Raw genomic sequence first — 21088 nt, 5'->3', positions numbered from 1 at the left:
TTGTAATTTCCTTTGTGTTATTATCACAAGTGCCTGTACTAAACTGATTTCTGTGTTGTTGCTGTTCTTGACTTAGTTTTTTTTTTTTAAATATCCCAAGAGATCTTGCTTATTATTGTATCAATAACATGTGTAGGACTGTAGATGGAGCAGCAAGGTTAGAATCTATAATCTTCATTTTTAAAGGCAGTTTAAGGGTTTTGTAATAGTTAATTATTGTACAGCAAACAAATGGTACTCTAAAGCTAGTGTGTCATGTCTAAACCACAAGCAATCAGAATCGCAAAAAATAAATGTTTAAGTTCACTTGTTTTTTTTTAAAGGAAACCCATTAGATGCTTCATTCAGAAGTAAACCATTTGTGTTGTCCTCCCTGTATCTCCAATGGTTCTGAGTTACAGCACTTCTGATCGCACCTGACTTTTAACGCTGTTATGTAACAGAAATTCCTGTGGGATTATAGGACTATAAATCTGTGCTAAAGTTCAAATCAGGCTAACACATTTCCGAGCAATCGCTGCTATGATGACCCATATTGGCATCATTTGAGGAAGCACCTGTGTCTCTAAACCGGTCTATAGTAGACGAGTGTGTAGAGAACCGCAGAACCAATCCAAACCGCAGTGAAAACTGAGCAAATTCACACAATTTTAATTCTTACATCAAAATTTGTCACTCTATATACAGATATTACATACAATGTTTATACACTTATTACATCGTTTTTTTACACAAGAAAAATATACATAAAAATGTAAACTTTTGTATACAAAAAAAATACCTTAGACAAATTAAAGACCAATAACAAAAGGTGACTAGACTATCCTATGAGTTTTTCAAAACGGTTCTACAGTACATTCAGTGAGTACAGGAATCAGTCAGCCATCCTAACGCAGTGCAAGCGGTTTCTGTGCAGCGGACCTGCGCACACACACACACACACACACGCACACACGCACACACAGTAGTAACACAGGGGAAGCGTGGACTGCACAACATCTCAGCTCCTCAGAGAAACGGAGAGGTGGGGGAATAACCAAAGTCGACTCGTTCACAAGTAACCGTGGGACATAGTGCAGGTGAAAGTGCATCTGAACACATGAGATTCACTTACTCAAGGATCCCTCAAAACAGTCAAAACTCAGTAATGGCCTGTGATCATTCTGGCACCCAACAGATCGCATTCATGAAACGCCAAATCTTCATAAAACCATTCTTACATAAACTCTTGCAATCGATACAATATCATCACTTAAATAAGAATGATTCAACTGAATCTGAGTGGGTTTAAACTGATTCAATGCAAGTTTATATTATACTGGTTTTACAAATGAATTCGATGTACGTAACAGCAGTTTTAGGAACCGTTCTGTTCAAAGAGACTGTTGACGTGAGAATGAACTGAATCCTTTCTATAAGCCATTGTTATGTTAACAGTCACATTGGTTTTATTCAGTGTGATGATTTATGGCGATTTGCACAATTTCATTCTGATGGTTTTTCATGAATGAGACCCATTATCTTTTGGACTAGCGAGATTGGATCAAAGTAAGAGTGAATAAGGGCCATGGTTGTGGTTTTATGTTTTTTTAGAGACCACTGACTTTTTAATAGCTATCAAAAATACCGTTGCACATGATCACAGTCTCTTCGTCAGAATAAAAGACACAGATACACAACATCAATCAATCAAGAGGAGTTTTGATAGCCATTAAAACTACCAAACATTATCCCATTAAATGCTTCAGTTCCACCAAGTAGTTTCCAAATGACTAGTTTTCTTTTCTTTTTTAAATCTCATGTTTATCTTTCGCCACTCAATTCAACCAATAAAACCCAATCTATAGGTTTCTATTTGATAAATATATTTAAATACTTAACCATATATGATAATCGTTCAGTGTCTAAAATCTACCCGAAACCTTGGTTTTACGGTCATAACTCCGAAATAGAAAACGAAATCTGCAGGAAACGCTGGTCCCAAGGCTGACATACGGTGGCTAAAAATGTCTGAGTTTGAACCTGACACTTCATTGGAAATCTGGAGAAAAACCATCAGGTTGCACAAACCATTCTCCAAAGAAATTGCACCAAATGTCTGCACAGCAAAGACTGGGTAATTTGAGTTGACATCCGCCCGCCCCCCCGCCCGCCACCTCGCCACCTCTTCTGTACTCTGAAACATTGCCACCAACGGCTCTTGTATTAGAAAGGCCAAACGAGGCTCTAAACTGATTAAGCACCATGAAGAAAAACTAACGTTTTAACCCATATATTTGGCAAAAAAATGACCTTAAAGTGTCATTATTCGGTTTACTCGTCGCTGAACGAGTTCCATGTCAGTGTTTTTACACGATTCGCCAGCTCTAGGTTGAGATCTCTGCTGTTGAAGGAGAATGAGGTCCAGCTGTTGGTCACTGCGGGCCAAGGCTGCTGGGAATGAAGACTGGCTCTGCTGACGAGATTATTGCTTTAATTAACCGTGTGATGATGTGAGCAGTCCAGGCCTGGTCCACTGAGCGTGTGCAGAAACCCATCAACGAATCATACTGTTCAGTCATACAGATTTGTGTCCTGATTACAAGTCGTATGGTAGATTCTCTTGAGACCACATCAAGCTTAGACCAGCCCTGATATCTGAGAGACAGGAGGTTTGTTGGCTGTTCATTCTGGGCTACAGGCTGAAAGTTGTACAAGCTTGGTTTTTTTTTATACCTGGTATTCATCTTGGGTGACCCAAACACACTTTCAGAGATGCAACATTACACATCCATCCTGGACAACAGAGAAGGACCAACTTCTCATGCAATGCTTAATCTCTGGGACAACATTTTGCAAGCAAGTTACAACTATAAAAGTGGCATTAACCGGAATTGTGACCAAATTTGTCTTCTGTGTTGCAATGTGTATCAGAGTGAAACGGCTTCTTGAACTAGGAAAAAAAAAATGAAGGGCAGGACTTGATTTTGTCCATCGGGAATTGATTGTTGTCTCTGCTAATTGCTGCGATCTTACGCGAGTCACAGATTGCTAGAGAAAATGATTGTTCCTCCTTTTCACCATTGCACACATAATCAGAGAAGAGATTCGTAGTAACGCTTGTGAATGACATTCATCATTCAGAAAAGTCTAAATATAAATGGAATCAGTATATAAAATGGCTAAACTTTAAGATGAACGAGAAACAGCAAGTGCTCTTTGGCATCGCTGCTATTTATCTGCAGCAACAGGGCAAATGCCGGTCTATCCGGGCTCACGTAACTCGCGGCTTCACTACTGGAGTACGACGCATCGTTGAAGAAATCAACCAGTTTCCCGAAACCGTATTGTCACAAATTGGTCGTTCAACCACGTTGGTTAATGATGTCATGCAGGTGGTGGAGTAATAACCACTTTTAATAAAACTCTTTGAGATCGAATGTTTTGAGAATCTAGATGTTTTGCTATAAATTAAGGACATGGCATCTGACGACTAATTCTCATTGTTCTGTTATTTTGCTTTATTTCCAGATCCAATCATAGGCTCGTTCTTGCGTACTAGAGCACGTTCGCACATGCACTCTTCAAAAACTGCGCTTTAAATCTCTTGACAAACTAAAAGACGTAAATGACATTTGTATGTATTCTAAATAAAAGATATAGATTGTACTGAATGTCAGCTTGCTCCACTCACTTCACTCCTATTGGTTGTCGCTTCCGAAAGTTGCTCTTGATTTGCATAAAGTTAAACATCTCTACTTTGTCTCAATCCTTTCTCCAACAGCCACTGGAAATCTCCAGCTGTCCATTGAAATGATTGGTATCGTGTCGCTGCACGATATAGTCATGAAATCACTACCCTACCCTCGAAAAAAACCTTCATAAGGTCACAGGAGATGCATGCTAATGCCTGGTGTAAAGGAGAATTTCTTAGCTAAACATTTGTGATCAGATCACCTGAGAAAGATGTTAATACCAAGTATAAATCTGAGTCTTGCCCTTATTTTTCTCCAGCCAACACACACACACACACATACAAGCACCTTCCTAAAGCTCAAAGTATACTTCGTCCACCATGTTCATGCAGCCTCATTTTTGTGGCAACAGCGCACATGTGACTTGATAACAAAGCCCACTAGATAGTGCGCACGGCTAAAGGAGTATACTTTGAAAGGCTTGTGCTCTTGAGCAGAACACGGAAAATGACGTATACCTGGGCCTTAACACAAGGACTCAACAGCACACCTGCTAATCTCATTTCATTTGAGAAATAACTAATGGAATCAGTAATATGATAGGATACGATTCACTAGCGTTAGTACAGCAGACCATCACCCCTTTTCCACTGACACAGTGCTGGTGCACGGCACTATTTTGCACGTTTTCACTGAAAAAAGGTGGTTTTGATCCTTAGCTCCTTAACCCGTTGGTCTCAATCGGAGAAATAGTGACATTTAGAGCCTGTGGAGTACCACTGGATGGCAAAAGACTCCCGTGAAAAGTGTAAAAATATTACTTCAGTTGACATTTCTACGTAGTTTTTTTCTGACGATAATTACTCTGAATGTGAAAATAAATTCTCAAAACCAGGAGTAAACTAAGATTGCAATGCACATGAGCAGGTAATGTAGTAATGTAGTCAGTTATCATCGTTTTGCTCTTAAGTCAGTAGAAATATGGGTCGGGTCTGAGGCGGCAGTGAGCACAGGCTCCAGCACTAGCACCATTTGGTGAAAAAGGGGTATATATGAGGGCAGAACACAATTATTGGTTCAGTAGAACAATAAGCATGGGGTGGACACTGTTGACGGACCAAGCAGCGATAAGTGTCCAGAAAGACTCAAATCTGCTGCTGGTCTATGGTGTCAGTCAGGGCATAAGAGTTAGTTCACCCAAAAGAGAAAACCCCTAAACCAGTGACTGACTTTCTTTTGCAGAACACAAAAGATATTTTCAAGCATGTTCATGCTACTCTTCTCCATGCATTTAAAGTAAATTGAAGCTGAGCCATTCAAGCTCCAAAAAAGGCAAAAAAAGCACCATAAAAGTGATCCAAATGACTTGGTACACTATGTTCCAAGTCTTCAATAGCAAGAGACTTATTGGTCAGCCCGTTTTCTTTGCAGTACAAAATGACAGCGTACAAATGTTTGTGTTCATCTAAACAGTCGCATTAATAGCTGTTCAGATACGTTAATTAAAAGTGTATCGCACTGAAAACTTGTCTTGGTTGTGTTAACAGGCCTTAACTCAAAATCTTGCAGCAATCAAAAGTTGTGTGCAAATATGTTTATAATAATATGGCATGTGAAGACGTGTCACACTAGATTTGACATCAATGATGACAAACCAACACATTCTCACTCCCAACTTATCATTTTTTAACACACAAGGTAACGCTTCAGCGTCATTTTTCAACGAGCAGGGTAATCCATTGCTTTCAATGAGAAACCTTTGGCATCAATAGACAGACGCAATGAGCATGTGGATTTAATCATGATGAAATTATATATCGGGGTATCATTTTTCTATTGAGACATATGTTGGAATGTCGTTTTCAATTTAATCAGCCAGCATAATTTTATTTACTTCTTTATTCACACTATTTAGCCATGTTTGACCATGTAACCCTACACCAACCCATAAACCTACCTGTATCTGTATTTTCCAAGTGTTCAGAGGCCAAACGATTGATTTGTGTGGAGAACAGACAGAAAAGGGATCACCGTCGCCATTGGCTCTTGTGTGTCTCGTGACAGATCTTTTGAAGGAGATAAGACTGCGTACAGAGCAGGATCATCTTCAAAGATTAAAACCTTTTCCACTCTGTTCATCATATAAAGATATCGTATGGCTTCAGAAGACTTGGAATACAACATGAGTTGTAAGTAATACTTTTATTACTTTCAGTTTTTGCAATAAATACCTTATAATATAATGCAATATAATGAATAATTTACTTTTATTTGCCAGTTATGTATTTCATATTGTTGAGAAGTGAGTAGGTTTAGGGTAGGGGTGATAAAATCCATTCTACTTTTTTCAAATGCAAAGAATTAAATGCGTATCAATCAGATTACCCGCTCGTCGTAAAATTACGCCGAAAAGGTACCCTGTGCATTAAAATGTGATACCGAGTGTCAATAAGTAACGAGTTGGGAGTAAAAACATGTTTGCCAAAACGCCCTCGGTTGTCACGTCATAACTAGCCGTTATACACAGGTTTGAATGTGCAGAAATTGCTTTTTTGGAGCTTGACAGACCTTGATCAATATGGAATTTTCGTTTTATGGAAAAGAGCAGAGAGTGAACATTGATCAAAATTTCTTTCTTGTTACATGAATGAAAAAGTAATGAGGGTGAGTAAATGATGACATTTGTAAATGATGACCATTTCTTTAAAATGTGAGATGGGATGGTCTCAGTTGCTCTGAGGGAATGGGGGAGTGGCAGCAGTGGCACTAGTGATGCTGAAGCCAGTAGGTGGCGCTGTCGAGCTATGGCTGGGCTGCAGGTCTTTGGGGATCCCGCTGTGGGAAGCCAGTTGGTGGCCGAAGGCTGCACTGAACTGTGGGAGCTGTAGTTTAGGTTGGGTGTGGGTGTGTGTGAGGAGGTCGCGTGAGGAGGGCGAGGACGACGGTGAGGTGAGGCCGGTTTGGGGAAGAGCGGAGAGCGCGGCGCTGGGTTGCAGGATTGTGGAGTGGGACGTGGATGGAGGGGTGGACAGAGAGGTGGAGAGTAGGTGAGTTTCAGCAGTGAGGAGGTTCCCGAACTGTGCCGGGTCGGTGAGCGAGAGAGGGAGGTTATTCCAGGAGGTGCGCGGAGGAACCGGTGCTCCACTCAAAGGCACCTCCAATAAGAGAGGCGGGTCGGTTTGATAAGAGGCACCGTGTCGGGGGGAGATGTGATCCCTGTAGGGCTCGCTGCTGTAATGAGTACCTAGTGGGGAGGTATCCGGTTTGGGCGCTCGGGAAAACGTTCGTTGTGTTAATCCCCCATTTGAACTTGCGGTGCTGCTCTGGGTTGGCTGCGGAGAAGGGGATGTTGGGAAATGGTGGTCTGTTGGGGCATGAAGGAGGTTCCCCTCCAGTTCTAGATTATGAAAGGTCTCTGAAGTGATTCGGCTGTTTAGAAGATCTCCAATGCCAGTCGTCGTGACCCCTGATCCGGAGAACACAGCCATGGTGCGGTGGTCCACCCCGTCCGCTGGGGTCAGTTCACCCATTGAGGACAAACACACCAGGGAGTCGGGATACGAGCCCATCGCCTGCAGGGCTCGGACTAGCTCCTCTGCCTCCTCTGTGGTGGGCAACAACTCTCCATTCTTACCTGGATCCACAAAGACAACTCAGACAAGTGCACACATGCCAACTAACATTTCTACATTTTCTGGGAAAAAAACTGATTGAAAAACTGGTGCAAAAACTGCCACAATGCTAGGGCAGTGTGTGTGAGGGCTTGCTGGCCCCGGGTGAATAGAGCCCACCCTCAAGTCTCTACGATATTCTATTGTCATATAATTATATGTGACCGTACCCTCAAAAAGGTCGAAATCCTGAAGATCATCAGTTAGTCTGGGCAGCACGTCAGAGAAATCTTCCTGATTCAGCTCAAGGTCATTGGGAATGTCAGGCATTTCGTTTGTGATGTCATCAGGAAGCTCATCTGCACTGAGTTCGGGGGTCGACGGACTCCTGCAAGAGCGAATGCAAGCGGAAAATAAAGTTAGTCAAATTTTACAGGGTTTGTATAGAAACTTTAAAATCAAATTCCAGGACTTTCAAGGACTTTAATCACTACTTTTTTTTTCTTTTTTTTCACCAAGGACTACAATCAGAGATCTCATTTCTCAAACAATATCTTTTTTCATTATCTTTTAAAATCTAAAAAAGGTAAATAGATAAATAAAATTAAAAAACGGTACAAATAAAGTGCAGCACATGCAATGCCTGCGGTAACTTTAACCATTGAAAGGATACTATGACAAAGATTTCGCTTTCCTTTTTTTCCCCCCATGAATATATGATTGACTTGAAGAATAAAACTTATATCATATACTTGGATATTTATATGAGCAATATCACGCTCACAGCCGTGCAAAATGGCTCTATATCTATATCAGACGGACTACAGCTTTAATTTTGTGTGAAAAGATAGTTTTATGAATAAAATTAGAATTCCCATATATTGTCTTTCAATAATTCAAGAACTTTCAAAGTACTTCTTCAAAAAAATCTCTGTTTTCCAAAGGTTTTCCAGGACTTACATTTCAAAAAGTCAAATTCAAGTACTTTAAGCACCTTGTACAAACCCTGATTTTGAATCATGTCAGAAACATAATCTATGAAATACATGCATATGAACGGTTTGCCAACACATCACAAGCACAGATCCTCTTGTGTTGTTGCCGATGTCAGTAATAAACCTCAGTTCTCAAGGGGTTCATAAAAGTTCTCTTCTCTTTGTCCTTACAGGCACACTATGTACCAATTGCACCTTAATATAACAGCTTCAAAGTAATTTAGGTGGTAAATAAACTCATAGTAGGACGAATCATCCTGGTAGTAAAGCTTGGGGGGGACGCCGCTGGAAAAACCGGCAATGTAAGTTTGAGACGAGCGCCCTCGACAAATCTCCGAGAATCACGACTTGCTTTAAGGCAACTACGTCAAACACAACAACAACATATGAAGCACGCAGACACTTGCGCGTATTTCAGACGATGGAACGAGCAAAGAAAAATCGGTCGGAAGAAAGTCTGAAAAGGAAAAGAGAATCTGACCGCGTGAGGAACCGGACAAGAGTCCCACTCGGTCGGGCATTTACTCGTTGGCGCGAGCTAAAAAGCAGCACTGGATGCAACAGCAATGCTGACCTGGCGATCTTGTTGATGGACTAGTCAGTAAATATCTTATTTGTAAACTTGTTTGCGTTCTATATTGTATGTTGTTGCGCTTGCTTGTAGTATGTCATTTTTTACGATGCTGTTCATTCATCCATTGTTAATAATTAGACCAGTCCAATAATTTATCATGAGATTATCATGAGAACCGTTGTCAATATCTCACAAAGTTATCAGGACACAAATAAAGTTAAGCCTAGAAGGTTGTAAAAAGTGTAAACGAGCACAATTTGCAAACTATTATGATAAATTGTAATAATCATGTCTAATGACATCACAACGGCGAATGTTATGAAATAATGCGACGTACATTTAACTTTATTGATGTCATCTGGCATTTTGTAATGTTTACATTACAATCAAAAAACACAAATGAAATTATACAGTAGTCCTAGACTATAGGCTTTTTACTTGTGATTTAGCAGAAATCATGTAAAAACGTTATAAGCCAGCAAACGTGGTAGGCTACTTTATTATTATAAAGTAGTCTAACACTTGACATATAGTTATTAATATCCTTTTATCATCATCAGTAGTTCAGGAAGACTATGCAGTAGCCTAATATTTGTATGAAATCGTGAAACATTACCTGGTCAATATCTTGCGAGTCTATCTGTGCCTGTTGCATGCCCGACGCTTCTATTTCCTACCGAACAGGTACCAGTGTGGGGGGTGGAGTGGGGGGCATTTACGACAGTGCAAGTATTGCACCCCTAGAGTCGCTGTTTGACAAAAACAGAATTCCTGCATAGTGTGCCTTTAAACCAGATGAGTTATTATTCGGGTAGCTAGCAATTAAAGTAGTGACAGAATTTAAACTGTTGCTCTTTCATGACACTAGTGGTCCTAGTCTATTGGTTGTAATAGTATCCTTGCGACAATACTGATACATACCAGATGATTATATACCCAGTTTATTGGACAGTAGGAGTCAAGTATATTGTATTTAATTTAGTTTTTCTTATCTTTTCTAGGCAAGTTATTTCTAACCCCCTTCTAGGAAGATTTATCTTTTGTTTGTAATTTTGGCCTTGTCCCAAATAACAAAGCTTTATGTTATCATACATAAGCTCATTTATGTCAACTAGAATAAAAATAATCTACTTTTATCGCTTAGCTCTTGTAGACTTGTTTGTTGAACTGGGACCTGGAACTGACAGAGTACTACCTCTTATTAAAATTTTAAAAAATATTTTTTACATTTTTAATAGCCTTAAAATCAAGAGATCCTAATTTCAGACGTAAGAATTTTTAATGCTCCCACGGCATTAAAAAAAGACCAACTTATCAAAAAAGTTACGAGATAATAATACAAATATCTGTACGGTAGTATGTATGGCAAATGTTGTATCGAAAATCGATATTTTTCAAGGTATCGTATCAAAGATAGAAACTCCAGTATCAGGACACTATTATGTACCAACAAACTTTTCTTTCAATAATTTGTGTCCTGCTTGATACAGCGGCTGTCTGTACAATACTAAAGTTCAACATAGTTCAGCCAACTGATCTTGAATCACTCTCGCACTATTTCGACGGCATACATCAAACACACATTGTGTAGAAGTTTGTGCAAAACTGATGCAATACCAAGCTTCATTGGCCTCAGTGGAACACATTTATATTGTCCGAACTGTTCAGACCCTCTTCTGGTCTGGATCTTGACTTGAACTCCACCTACACAGGACTCGAATGAGCCATTCTTGAATACAACACTGGTATGTGTGATGTGTTATGACATTTAGGACTGCAACAACACCACATTTGTAAAGCAAGACTGTGATGCTGGATCGAGAGTAAGCTGGGCACCTGACATGGGCGTGGTGGGCAGGCAGCGAGAGGGAGGGCATTAGTAAGTTGCCCTGTGGCACAGCCGGGGGAATGGGTTTCTGCGGTCTGCGTGGACCTCGTCGTCTCTTCTTCTTGTGTTTCTTAGTCAGTGCAGGTGGTTTGGTCTTCTTACGTGGACGCCGCTGTTGCTGCAGACTGCGTCTGTTGCCATCTCCACGCAGGAAATTATCCTGCCATACACACACATTTACTTACAACCAATTCTGTGCTGTTAATACGCCCCTTTAAAGGGATAGTCCACCCAAGAATGAAAATTAGCCCATGATTTACTCGGCCTCAAGCCATCCTAGCAGTATATGACATTCTTCTTTCAGACGAATACAATCTGAGTTATATTAAAAAATGTCCTCTTCCAAGCTTTATAATGGCTGTTTCTGTTTTGAAGTCCATAAAAGTGCATCTATACATCATAAAAGTGCATCTATCCATGATAAAGGTGCTACACACTGCTCTGGGGGGTTAATAAAGTCCTTCTGAAGCAGAGCCATGCATTTGTGTAAGAAAAATATTCATATTTGGGTGACCATATTGTATTCTTCAGAAAAGAGGACTGGGGGTTGAATGCATCAATGAAACCGATGCTTGTCAAATGCATTCACAAGCTTGCAACTATTGAACTTTAATACATACATACATAATTTCCATTACATTTTTGGCCCGCAACAATAGAATAATGACATACAAATAAAAAAAAAATATTTGCACATGGTACACTCCACCTTCCGTGGGAATTTTTTTTTGCACTTCAATTGTGAACCTGCACTCACGCTTCGGCATTTTGTGTGCAATGCTGCTGCGCTGTCTGCTCTGCTCCCGGTGTGTGTGCGCGTCGCAGAGCCGCCCACAAGGCAGCCTCTCGTGAATAACGTCACGCAACAAAGTACCGTATTGTGTGCGAGAGGCAAGCGCCAGTCAACTTAAAGTACACGCTTAAAGGTCCCATGAAAAACAGTGGAAACCGGACATTTTTATGAATTATACTTAAGACTTACTTAATACTTAGACTTAAGTGGAATCCACATGGTCGTTTGGCGAGAAGCTAGATATTTTTATATTGCACAAACGCATGGCTTTGCTTCAGAAGTCCTTTATTAACCCCCCAGAGCCGTGTGGAGCACCTTTATCATGGATGGATGCACTTTTATCATGGATAGATGCACTTTTATGATGATAGATGCACTTTTATGATGGATAGATGCACTTTTATGATGGATAGATAGATGCACTTTTATGTGCATCCATTTATGTGCATCCACTTTTATGGTGGATGGATGCACTTTTATCATGGATAAATGCACATTTATGATGATAGATGCACTTTTATGATGGATAGATGCACTTTTATGGTGGATGGATGCACTTTTATCATGGATGGATGCACATTTATGATGATAGATGCACTTTTATGATGGATAGATGCACTTTTATGATGGATAGATGCACTTTTATGTGCATCCATTTATGTGCATCCACTTTTATGGTGGATGGATGCACTTTTATCATGGATAAATGCACTTTTATGATGGATAGATGCACTTTTATGATGGATAGATGCACTTTTATGATGATAGATGCACTTTTATGATGATAGATGCACTTTTATGATGGATAGATGCACTTTTATGATGATAGATGCACTTTTATGATGGATAGATGCACTTTTATGATGGACTTTTATGATGGATAGATGCACTTTTATGATGGATAGATGCACTTTTATGTGCATCCATATATGTGCATCCACTTTTATGGTGGATGGATGCACTTTTATCATGGATAAATGCACTTTTATGATGATAGATGCACTTTTATGATGGATAGATGCACTTTTATGATTATAGATGCACTTTTATGATGGATGGATGCACTTTTATGGACTTCAAAACAGAAACAGCCATTATAAAGCTTGGAAGAGTCAGGACATTGTATTCGTCTGAAAGAAGAAGGTCAGATACACCTAGGATGACTTGAGTGCGAGTAAATCATGGGCTTATTTCATTTTTGCATGAACTATCCCTTTATGGTTATCCATATGAGGTGTGGTTTCTCACCATTTTCTTTGCATGTTCGTCACAAAGAGGTGTCTGGTGAGTGATGTCAAACACAGGAACGGAGCACTGCTGTCCATCAGCGAACCGTGCGGTGCAACTGGAGAACAGCTGCTGAGATCGGTTCAGTAAGATATCTGCAGTGACATGCTGTCAAGAGCATAACACACACCTGACAACTGCACAACACACACCTGACAACTGCACGTAGCTGTTACTTGTTCAAACTGACATCGTCTCTTCACTAAGCCACCACTAACACATGCTCTTTTACCTGAAGTATGCATATGTTAAAGGATACGTTGAAAACAGTGGCGTGAAAAAGGCAAAGCTATGTCGCTGCAGTTTTGACCCTTTGTGGTTCCCGTACATATTATCCTTTCATACTTTTGTGGTACTGCAGACCTTGAACTGATAAAAAACAAAATTATACAAATATTAAAGTTAAAACACACATACACAAGTCCTGAAATTGCTTTACACATGTTGCACGCACCAGGCTGAGGTCTGTGAGCTCTTGCTGAGCTTCTGGATGAGTTGTGCAGTGCAGTCGGGGTCTTTGCTCGCAGCGTGAAGCAGAGCTTTCCGGAAGGCGTATCGGTATCTGCTGTGCCGGGCGGCTGCCCGGTCCTGTCGGCACAGGTGTTTATACCTCTCCTGCAGGTATGAGCAGAGCTGTGCCATACGTGCCCGCCGGGATAGAGGCTTTTCATTTGAGGAGCTGACACACACACACCAAAAAAAGTTATAAAATAATAAATAAATAAAAAATGGCTATTAAATGCTTCATTACATTTACATTTATTCATTTAGCTTCTTTGTCTCAAACATTTTTATCTGCACTCATGAAGTAACTGAACTACTGTACATTGCATTATATTTGCCGCCCCAGAAGTTGAGAGAAGCAGGTGAGGAGTGAATGTCTTACCTTTGATGAGGGCTTCTTTCCTGAAGTCTACAGGCCTGAGGCAATAAAGGAACAAGCTCCTCTGCATCTTCATCTGAACTGTCCTCAGACCAGTCTAGCCCTGCGAAAACACACGTGCGTATAATCCGATATCGAGGTCATTATAGTCTTCAGTGTCACATGATCCTTCAAAAATCATTCTAATATGCTGATTTGCTGTTTTTATTCAGGACTCTTTAATGAATAGAAATCTTTGTAACATTATAAATATTTTTACTGTCTGTTTTGGCTTTGTGTGCCAATCTAGCATGGAAGTCTGTTTCCGCCACATAATAAATAAATAAAGGTAACAGTGACTTTTTATCTAAGAATTCTGACTAAGTTTATATCTGGGATTTAAAGTCGCAATTTCCTTTTTTTATTCCGCGGCAGAAACTAGCTTCTGTATTCTAGTGTGTGTGTGTGTGTGTGTGTGTATGTATATATATGTATATATATATATATATATATATATATATATATATATATATATATATATATATATATACATATACACATACATGCATACATACATACATACACACACAAATACAATTAGGTTCACAATATTAGCCTGCCCAATAAAACTAATTCAAGAATTTGTTTGCTTGTTGCAAGATCAGATTACTTTCATATACATTTCCACACTCAGTTATCTGTTAATCTTAGTATACCTGAGCCAAACCCAAGTGTCACAGGACAGATCATAGTCTAAGGGCGTTTTTACACTGGGCACGTTTGCTGCGGTCCGAGTGCGTTTGTTCCCTACAAAGAAATCTCTAACGTTAGTTTGGATCATGGCTTGTCCTGAAAAACAAAGACAATTTGGCGGTGGTCGTAGGAAAGTCACACTGCAGGACTGTGAGTCAAATCTTCTGACACTGCTAAAATTTAGGAGGAGGTGAAATCTGTCGGTGAACATGTCAAACTAACGATCAAACACTTCAGATTTTAGCCGATCATCAGAGGAATCTTTTAGGATTTTACAAATCTCAGACGGCCAAATCGTACAGTGTGCACCCAGCTTTAGGCAGCCAACTGAAGTAACCCAACAGTGGCAAAACAAGTAGTTACTAACTGTATTCTGCAGTTTATAGGTCAGTTTTCTAAAAAAAGTTACTTTTTAAGGGAGTAACACAATAGTGTAATGCATTACTTTTCAAAGTAACTTTCCCCAACACTAGTTATCGGTAAAATCCACTATCGGTCGACCTCTGTTAAAACACCCTAAGACACCCAACTGAAGTAACTCAACAAAGGTAAAACATGTAGTTACTGACTGTATTCTGCAGTGTATAGGACAGTTTTCTAAAAAAGTAACCAAGTAATCCAATTAGTTACTTTTTATGGGAGTAACACAGTGTAATGCATTAGGCTACTTTTCAAAGTAACTTTCCCCAACAGTGGTTATCAGTAAAAGCCCCAAGACACCCAACTGAAGAAGCTCAACAGTGGCAAAACAAGTAGTTACTGCATTTTCAAGTGTGTTGATGAAGCAAGTATGCCGTACCGAGATGTGGGAACAGATCTCCGTGCTCTCGCTGTCTGTGCGCGTAGAGTTGCACGAGGTGCTGTAGTCGGAGCAGGCAGACAGGGGGCGCTGTGAAGGCAGTGGGGCGCATGGCCACGGACCGGGGCGGCGGGCCGTCGGGGGGGCGAGGGGACCCCGCAGGGACAGACGACACAGAAGGCCCCGTCTGAGGAGGAGCGGGCTTGCACAGCAAGGGCCGGTCCGTGTGCGGAGGCGGCTGGACGAGCCGCGCCGAGGGTGGAGGTGGAGGTGGAGCCGGGGGTGGGGGGGGAGGGGGTTGTGGCAAGTGTGGGAAGGGTGGAAGTGTGCCGGTTTCAGAGATCACGTGCTCCGGGTCACGGGTGGTCACTCTCAGGCCAATCACAGGCCTCGCGAAGCTCTTGTGCGCCACACTCTCCTCCCCGTCCGTGTCCTCCTCGTAGAAGGCGAAGGGGTCGAGGAGGTCTGCGTCCGAGAGGTGCATCGGGGTCAGCGACGGGCCGAGCCCGTTAGAGTCTCTCAGGGCTAGAGAGGGAACGGTGATGTTGAGGGCCACAGACTCCACATGAGCGCGCGAGCGAACCTCCTCCAGAGCCTCATGCTTCTTCTTGCGCTCCTTCTTCGGGATGAAGCCCAGCACCTGGAGGTGGCTGTTACAGTATCTGCCCGAGCAAAGGAACAATTCGTCAAATCACACACACACCACAACACCTGTCGCACATGGAAAAGAACATTTCAACCATTAGATCATGAAGGGATAATAGTTCTGTCAAATTAAGCCATGCTACAGATTTTTTCTTTGATTCTCATGTAAAATTGTTGTTATGCATAGGCTTTGGTAAAAGCGTTATTAAGCCAGGAACTTTTAGAATTTAACAAAACTTTATTGTCTATCACTGGCGATAGAAAATTTTCAAGGCAAGTTCACACCAAACACGATAACTATAAAGATAACGATAAAGATATAATTCTAAAAATCGTTCTCCTTATTAAAGTTCACACCACAGCTATAACGATAAAGATATGAGGAACGATATCGTTGGGATCACTTTCAGAAAGTTTTTTTTTCCAGCTGTCGAACGATAAAACACTGACAGCCAATCAGAATCCATTCCAATTTAAAGGTCTCGCACATTTAAAATGGCAGATGACATTGCAGAGAAGTTGTCGAGGTACAAAAAATCCTCCACTGTTTGACAAGTCAAACCCCCTTTTCAAGGATAAAAAGATGGATATATAGGGAAACAATCGGTCGTATCCTGGGAATAAATGGTGAGAAGTATTAACGATGAGATATTATGCAGTTTAGCATAGTGTAACAAAATTACTTCAGGTAGGCTATCCAGCGCTAGTTTTGACAACATTGCTGAAGTTGCAGTGAAAAAGGCGTTGTATACATAAAGGTGTTGACAAGGCGATATTTTTATCCCATCATTGACTTCGTCAGCTAAATTCACTGTTAGATTAGATCGATTACACTAGATTGCTAGATTCACTGTTTAGATGCGCTCGGGACATAGCATGCTGGCTGAGGACATCTGCTGGCAAAGACGTGTAAAGGCAATAAGAACAGCAAAAACATATTCAATGACATGTTGTAAACAACAATTATAATAAAATTCGGATTCCCCCAACTCCTCTCGTCTTTTAAGGATATCGTGTACCCAAAAGCGCCTGCTTTTCTTTTGATATTTTTTGTAACGTAAAGCAGCAGCAGGTCATCCATTTTCGCTACTTTGAAACGGCAGCGCGGGCGCGCGCGTGCTTAGAACAAAAAGACCGTTATCGGTCGTTGGTGTGAACGCATATATAGTTATCTTTATCGTTGTCTTTATAGTTATCGTGCTTGATGTGAACGGGCCTTTATTCAATACAAATCAACAGTGAACAAACATACAATTCATTATTAAAAAAGGCATCAAAATATATATATATATATAAATAAATAAATATACATAGTATTATTGTAATCCATAGGCTTTGGTAAAAGCGCTATTAAATCAGGAACTTTTCCACGAGTATTAGTTTATTTTCACTGATATACTTTTTAGTTTAGATTTTTTTTTCTTGCACTTAAATTGCACTTAAATTTTAAAAGTTGTTGATGTTTATTTCTTCAAATATGTCTATATAGTTTTTAATTTTTATTTATTATTTAGCTTTAGTAATTTTAGTACTCCAACTTAAACATTTTTTCAGGTAGTTGCCTTGACAACATTTCTCATTTTCATTTAGTTTAAGTTTTTTTTTTTCAGTTAACGTTTATTTCAAGTAACAAACAAATTGTGTTATGCTTTTAGCTTTAGTTTCAGTAAACAATAATAACCCTGTTATCCATTCATTTAAGGATGAGAATTATATGAAATGTAATGATTCTGGCTGCGATTTTGCTTAATTCTGGTTAACTAACAAACCTTTTATATAATTCTGAAGAAAGAATAGACAATGTTTAGACAGTTCTTATTGCATTTACTGCCTATTGTCAAACAATTAGATATATTCAGATTTCTACAGGACAGAAACAACAAATCAGCAATAAATTATATTATACAATTCTTGCAACAAAAAAAAGATAAAGAAAAGAAAACAACAAGTCTCAAGGTTTAGAGTTTGGTTGAGGTTTAGTACCTAAAATTAGAAGTACATAAAACTGAGGTTAATCCACTGGAGTCACATGTACTTCTTTAATGGTGTCTTAACTACGTTTCTGGGGCTTGAAAGTTTTAGTTGTGTAGCTGTCAATGGAGGGACAGAAAGCATTCAGATTTCATTAAATATACATTAATTTTTGTTCCGAAGATTAACAAAAGTCTTACGCGTTTGGAACGACGTGAGGGTGAGTAAATAATGACTGAATTTTCATTTAAAGCAATATTTTGTATAAAGCGCTGTGCAAATAAACGTGACAGCGGTGCTGCAAACAAATCCACTATCACTGCTTCTTAACTGCTGTTTTCTCACCGCTATCATTTTTTCGTGCAGCACATTTTAAAATATTCATCTAATCGTCGCTCTCAGCAGCAAGGAAGTTCGATAACAGTATATCACTGAAAAGATTAAGAAAGTGCAGCTTATATCGTTGCATTGATACTGTAGAAAATCATATTACAGTAGCCGTTGTTCAGTAACAGCAATAACGCACTCAAGTCTGTGCATTACAGTGATTTTACCACAGTAGGCATACAAATAAGAGTTATTTTATATTTGACCATTCAGTGTCTGTGGTATTTTTAATTGAAAACTACTGTTAGGCCTACCTGAAAAATTATAGCCAACAGCATTGTTTAATTTGTATTTTTATTTTACTGTATTTAATTATGCTACTGCTTCTAACGTGTTTATTCATTCTTGTTTTATTATTGACTATTGCAACAAATTACATCATAAACACACAAATACATTAAGTGAGCAAACATTTTGGTGAGATAATTGTAATTTGTTTTTTAAAATATGTATAAAATTTGTTTTGTTTTTTACTGTGGTATCAACTTTCATGTACTTTTGGACTAATATGGACTAATGTCTGTATATAAACTGTATAAGTGAATATTAAACCACAACATTTCAATTTGAAGAATAGATGTTCTGCGTGTCTCTGTAACGAGACATGCTTTTGATTATTAAAATTCTATTAAACCATTAAAGTGGAAACACAGAATTTGAGAAAAAAATAAAAAGTTTTTCGCAGAGCCTTAAAAAAAATGTTGTTCAACTTAAATAAATTGTTGTTACATTTAACAATTAAACCAGAGTCCAGAAAAATTTAAATAGGTGGAAAAAAAAATCAGATGGAAAAATAAAACAGGTTTCATAGGGCCCTACCACAGGCAAGCCACACTTTACCTGGTATTCCATAACCAATAAGGGAAATGAAAATGGAATAAATCATTAAATTAAATTGAGCATCTGAATGAGCACCAGTGGATGATTGGTGACTCAGTACACACTCATCCGGCTCCTCATCTTACCGTCGCTCCTCTGCTTTGGGGATGGGGTTGGTGCACCGCTGACTGTTGTACTTCGCCACATATTCGCACTGTTTGAACGGAGCGGTTTTGTCCTCCAGAACATGACGAATGCAGAAGGCGTATCCGTTCAATCTGCGCTGCTTGCAGAGTTTGGGGCTGTAGGAGCACAGCGGCTTATTATCCACCTCTGAGAAATGGATGTGTTTACCTTCGTACATCACGTGACTCTGGTCCCTGAGAACATCAGCTGACCAGAGACAGAAAACAGTCTACATTACAACACAGTAATGACAGACTCATTCACAATACACAAATGCAAGCCCTATACTACATGAACCATATACGTGTAATATCTACTGACAGCCCTTGTGTTTTGGTTTAATATTTGAACTAAATGTCAACCCAGAGTCACAGCTGATGGGGTCAGAGGTTAACTACGAAGATCTCAACACACGGGTCAGGGATCAGTGGGACCAAAACAAACAGGCATGTGACATTATATTATATCATCAGCTTGATTTTGACAAAACCGTATAATTGACAGGACGGTTCAGCTTGCATGTGGCAGACATGTTTAGAAATTACGTATTATTTTGCTAAATAAGATAATGATGAATGTGGTGGCACAAAATACTTTGATATGTAAACATATTTATATATAATGACTCTTAGCATAATTAATATATCATGTGATATACATGGTAAATCAAAGTAATTGGCAAAGAAAACCTCGGAAACACTATGGTAGATGTTGATTTTATTGTGACACTGAAATAATGAATTTAAACGCGGATATCATATCACCTTTCCTTTAAGTTTGTACTGAACAAATGATCGATTTTATTAAATAAACATTGCTGTCATCAAATCGTTATGCTAAATTACTCATAAAACATCACATTCAGCCAGCGTTTGGACAGCTGTGCTACTGTTAAAGCAAATCCGTATTTTGTTACCAGTTTAAAATGTAGTTTGAGACTCTGGCTGTCAAAATCACACATTATTTTGATATTTCCCTCGTTAGCTCCAATGCTAAAAACAAACCCAGGAAACAGAAACATTGACGTGATACTGCGCTAATTTTAGCTTTAAAATGTTAAAAATATAAATATAACCCCATGCAACCGCACATTTTGTTATCTGATTTTATTAAATACGTGAAGTTTGTGTCTATTACTCGATGTGAAGGGTGGCTATAAAACAATGGCGAGGAGGCCCGTTAAATCAGGCCGAAAAAGCGGGGCGCTACATCTGATTAGGCTTAAATAGTCGTTTAATCTAAACTCCTTTGCCAACTAATCTCCTAAAAACTTACACAATTATTGCAGCGTCTTTTAATTGAGAAAAAGCAACCGCCACACAATACGGCTGGCTGAATAAACATTCTAAGTCAATGTAAACATTGGCCTACAGTAGCTAATAAGCCTCGTTGTTCGAGTAACGCGGTGTCGGGGTCAGAGCGCTCATGCGTAGGGTAGATCTGTAATCGAGTCCGCTTACCTGCAGTGGGTTCAGCCTCTACGGTGTCTCACTCCGGACAGACTGTATAAACGCCACAGACCATCAACTGCACCGAATATTCATCGGAATTCCTTATGCTACGGAAAATATTCCTTGCTGAAGTGGTGAACCTTAAAAACGACCACTAATGCACTTTCGATATTATGATATTATCTTGTGCTCTCATTGAACAGATCTGCGGGGGTTTAGAGTTCAGTGCTCGGCAGACTCACAGCCCCTCTAGCGGCTCTGCGGGAACACGACATCTGATCCACTACCACCATCAACTACTCGGGACACCAAATAGGCCTACTTGTCAAATGCCATTTATACAGTGTTGGGGAAAGTTATTTTGAAAAGTAATGCATTTCAATATTGCATTAC

The 21088-nt window shown here is 39.6% G+C and overlaps 1 protein-coding gene across 1 annotated transcript; it reads right to left on the bottom strand.

Moving 5' to 3' along the window:
- Positions 1-631: 631 nt before the first annotated feature.
- On the bottom strand, positions 632-20721 carry ino80da (INO80 complex subunit Da). Its single transcript, XM_077221452.1, has 10 exons — positions 20705-20721; positions 19205-19451; positions 15237-15898; positions 13709-13808; positions 13277-13501; positions 13082-13191; positions 12784-12917; positions 10691-10902; positions 7516-7673; positions 632-7308 (listed from the first exon to the last, which is right to left on the bottom strand). The coding sequence occupies exons 2-10, from the start codon at positions 19420-19422 to the stop codon at positions 6401-6403; spliced, it is 2727 nt and encodes a 908-aa protein (XP_077077567.1). The 5' UTR covers positions 19423-19451; positions 20705-20721; the 3' UTR covers positions 632-6400.
- Between the last annotated feature and the right edge of the window lie 367 nt (positions 20722-21088).

This window comes from Siphateles boraxobius, unplaced genomic scaffold (genome assembly GCF_051911475.1).
Source record: "Siphateles boraxobius isolate OS27281-9 unplaced genomic scaffold, OSU_SipBor_1 83, whole genome shotgun sequence".
Lineage (NCBI taxonomy): Eukaryota > Metazoa > Chordata > Actinopteri > Cypriniformes > Leuciscidae > Siphateles > Siphateles boraxobius.
The sequence above is the reverse complement of the archived record's forward strand: the minus strand, read 5'-3'. Positions and strand labels throughout refer to the sequence as shown.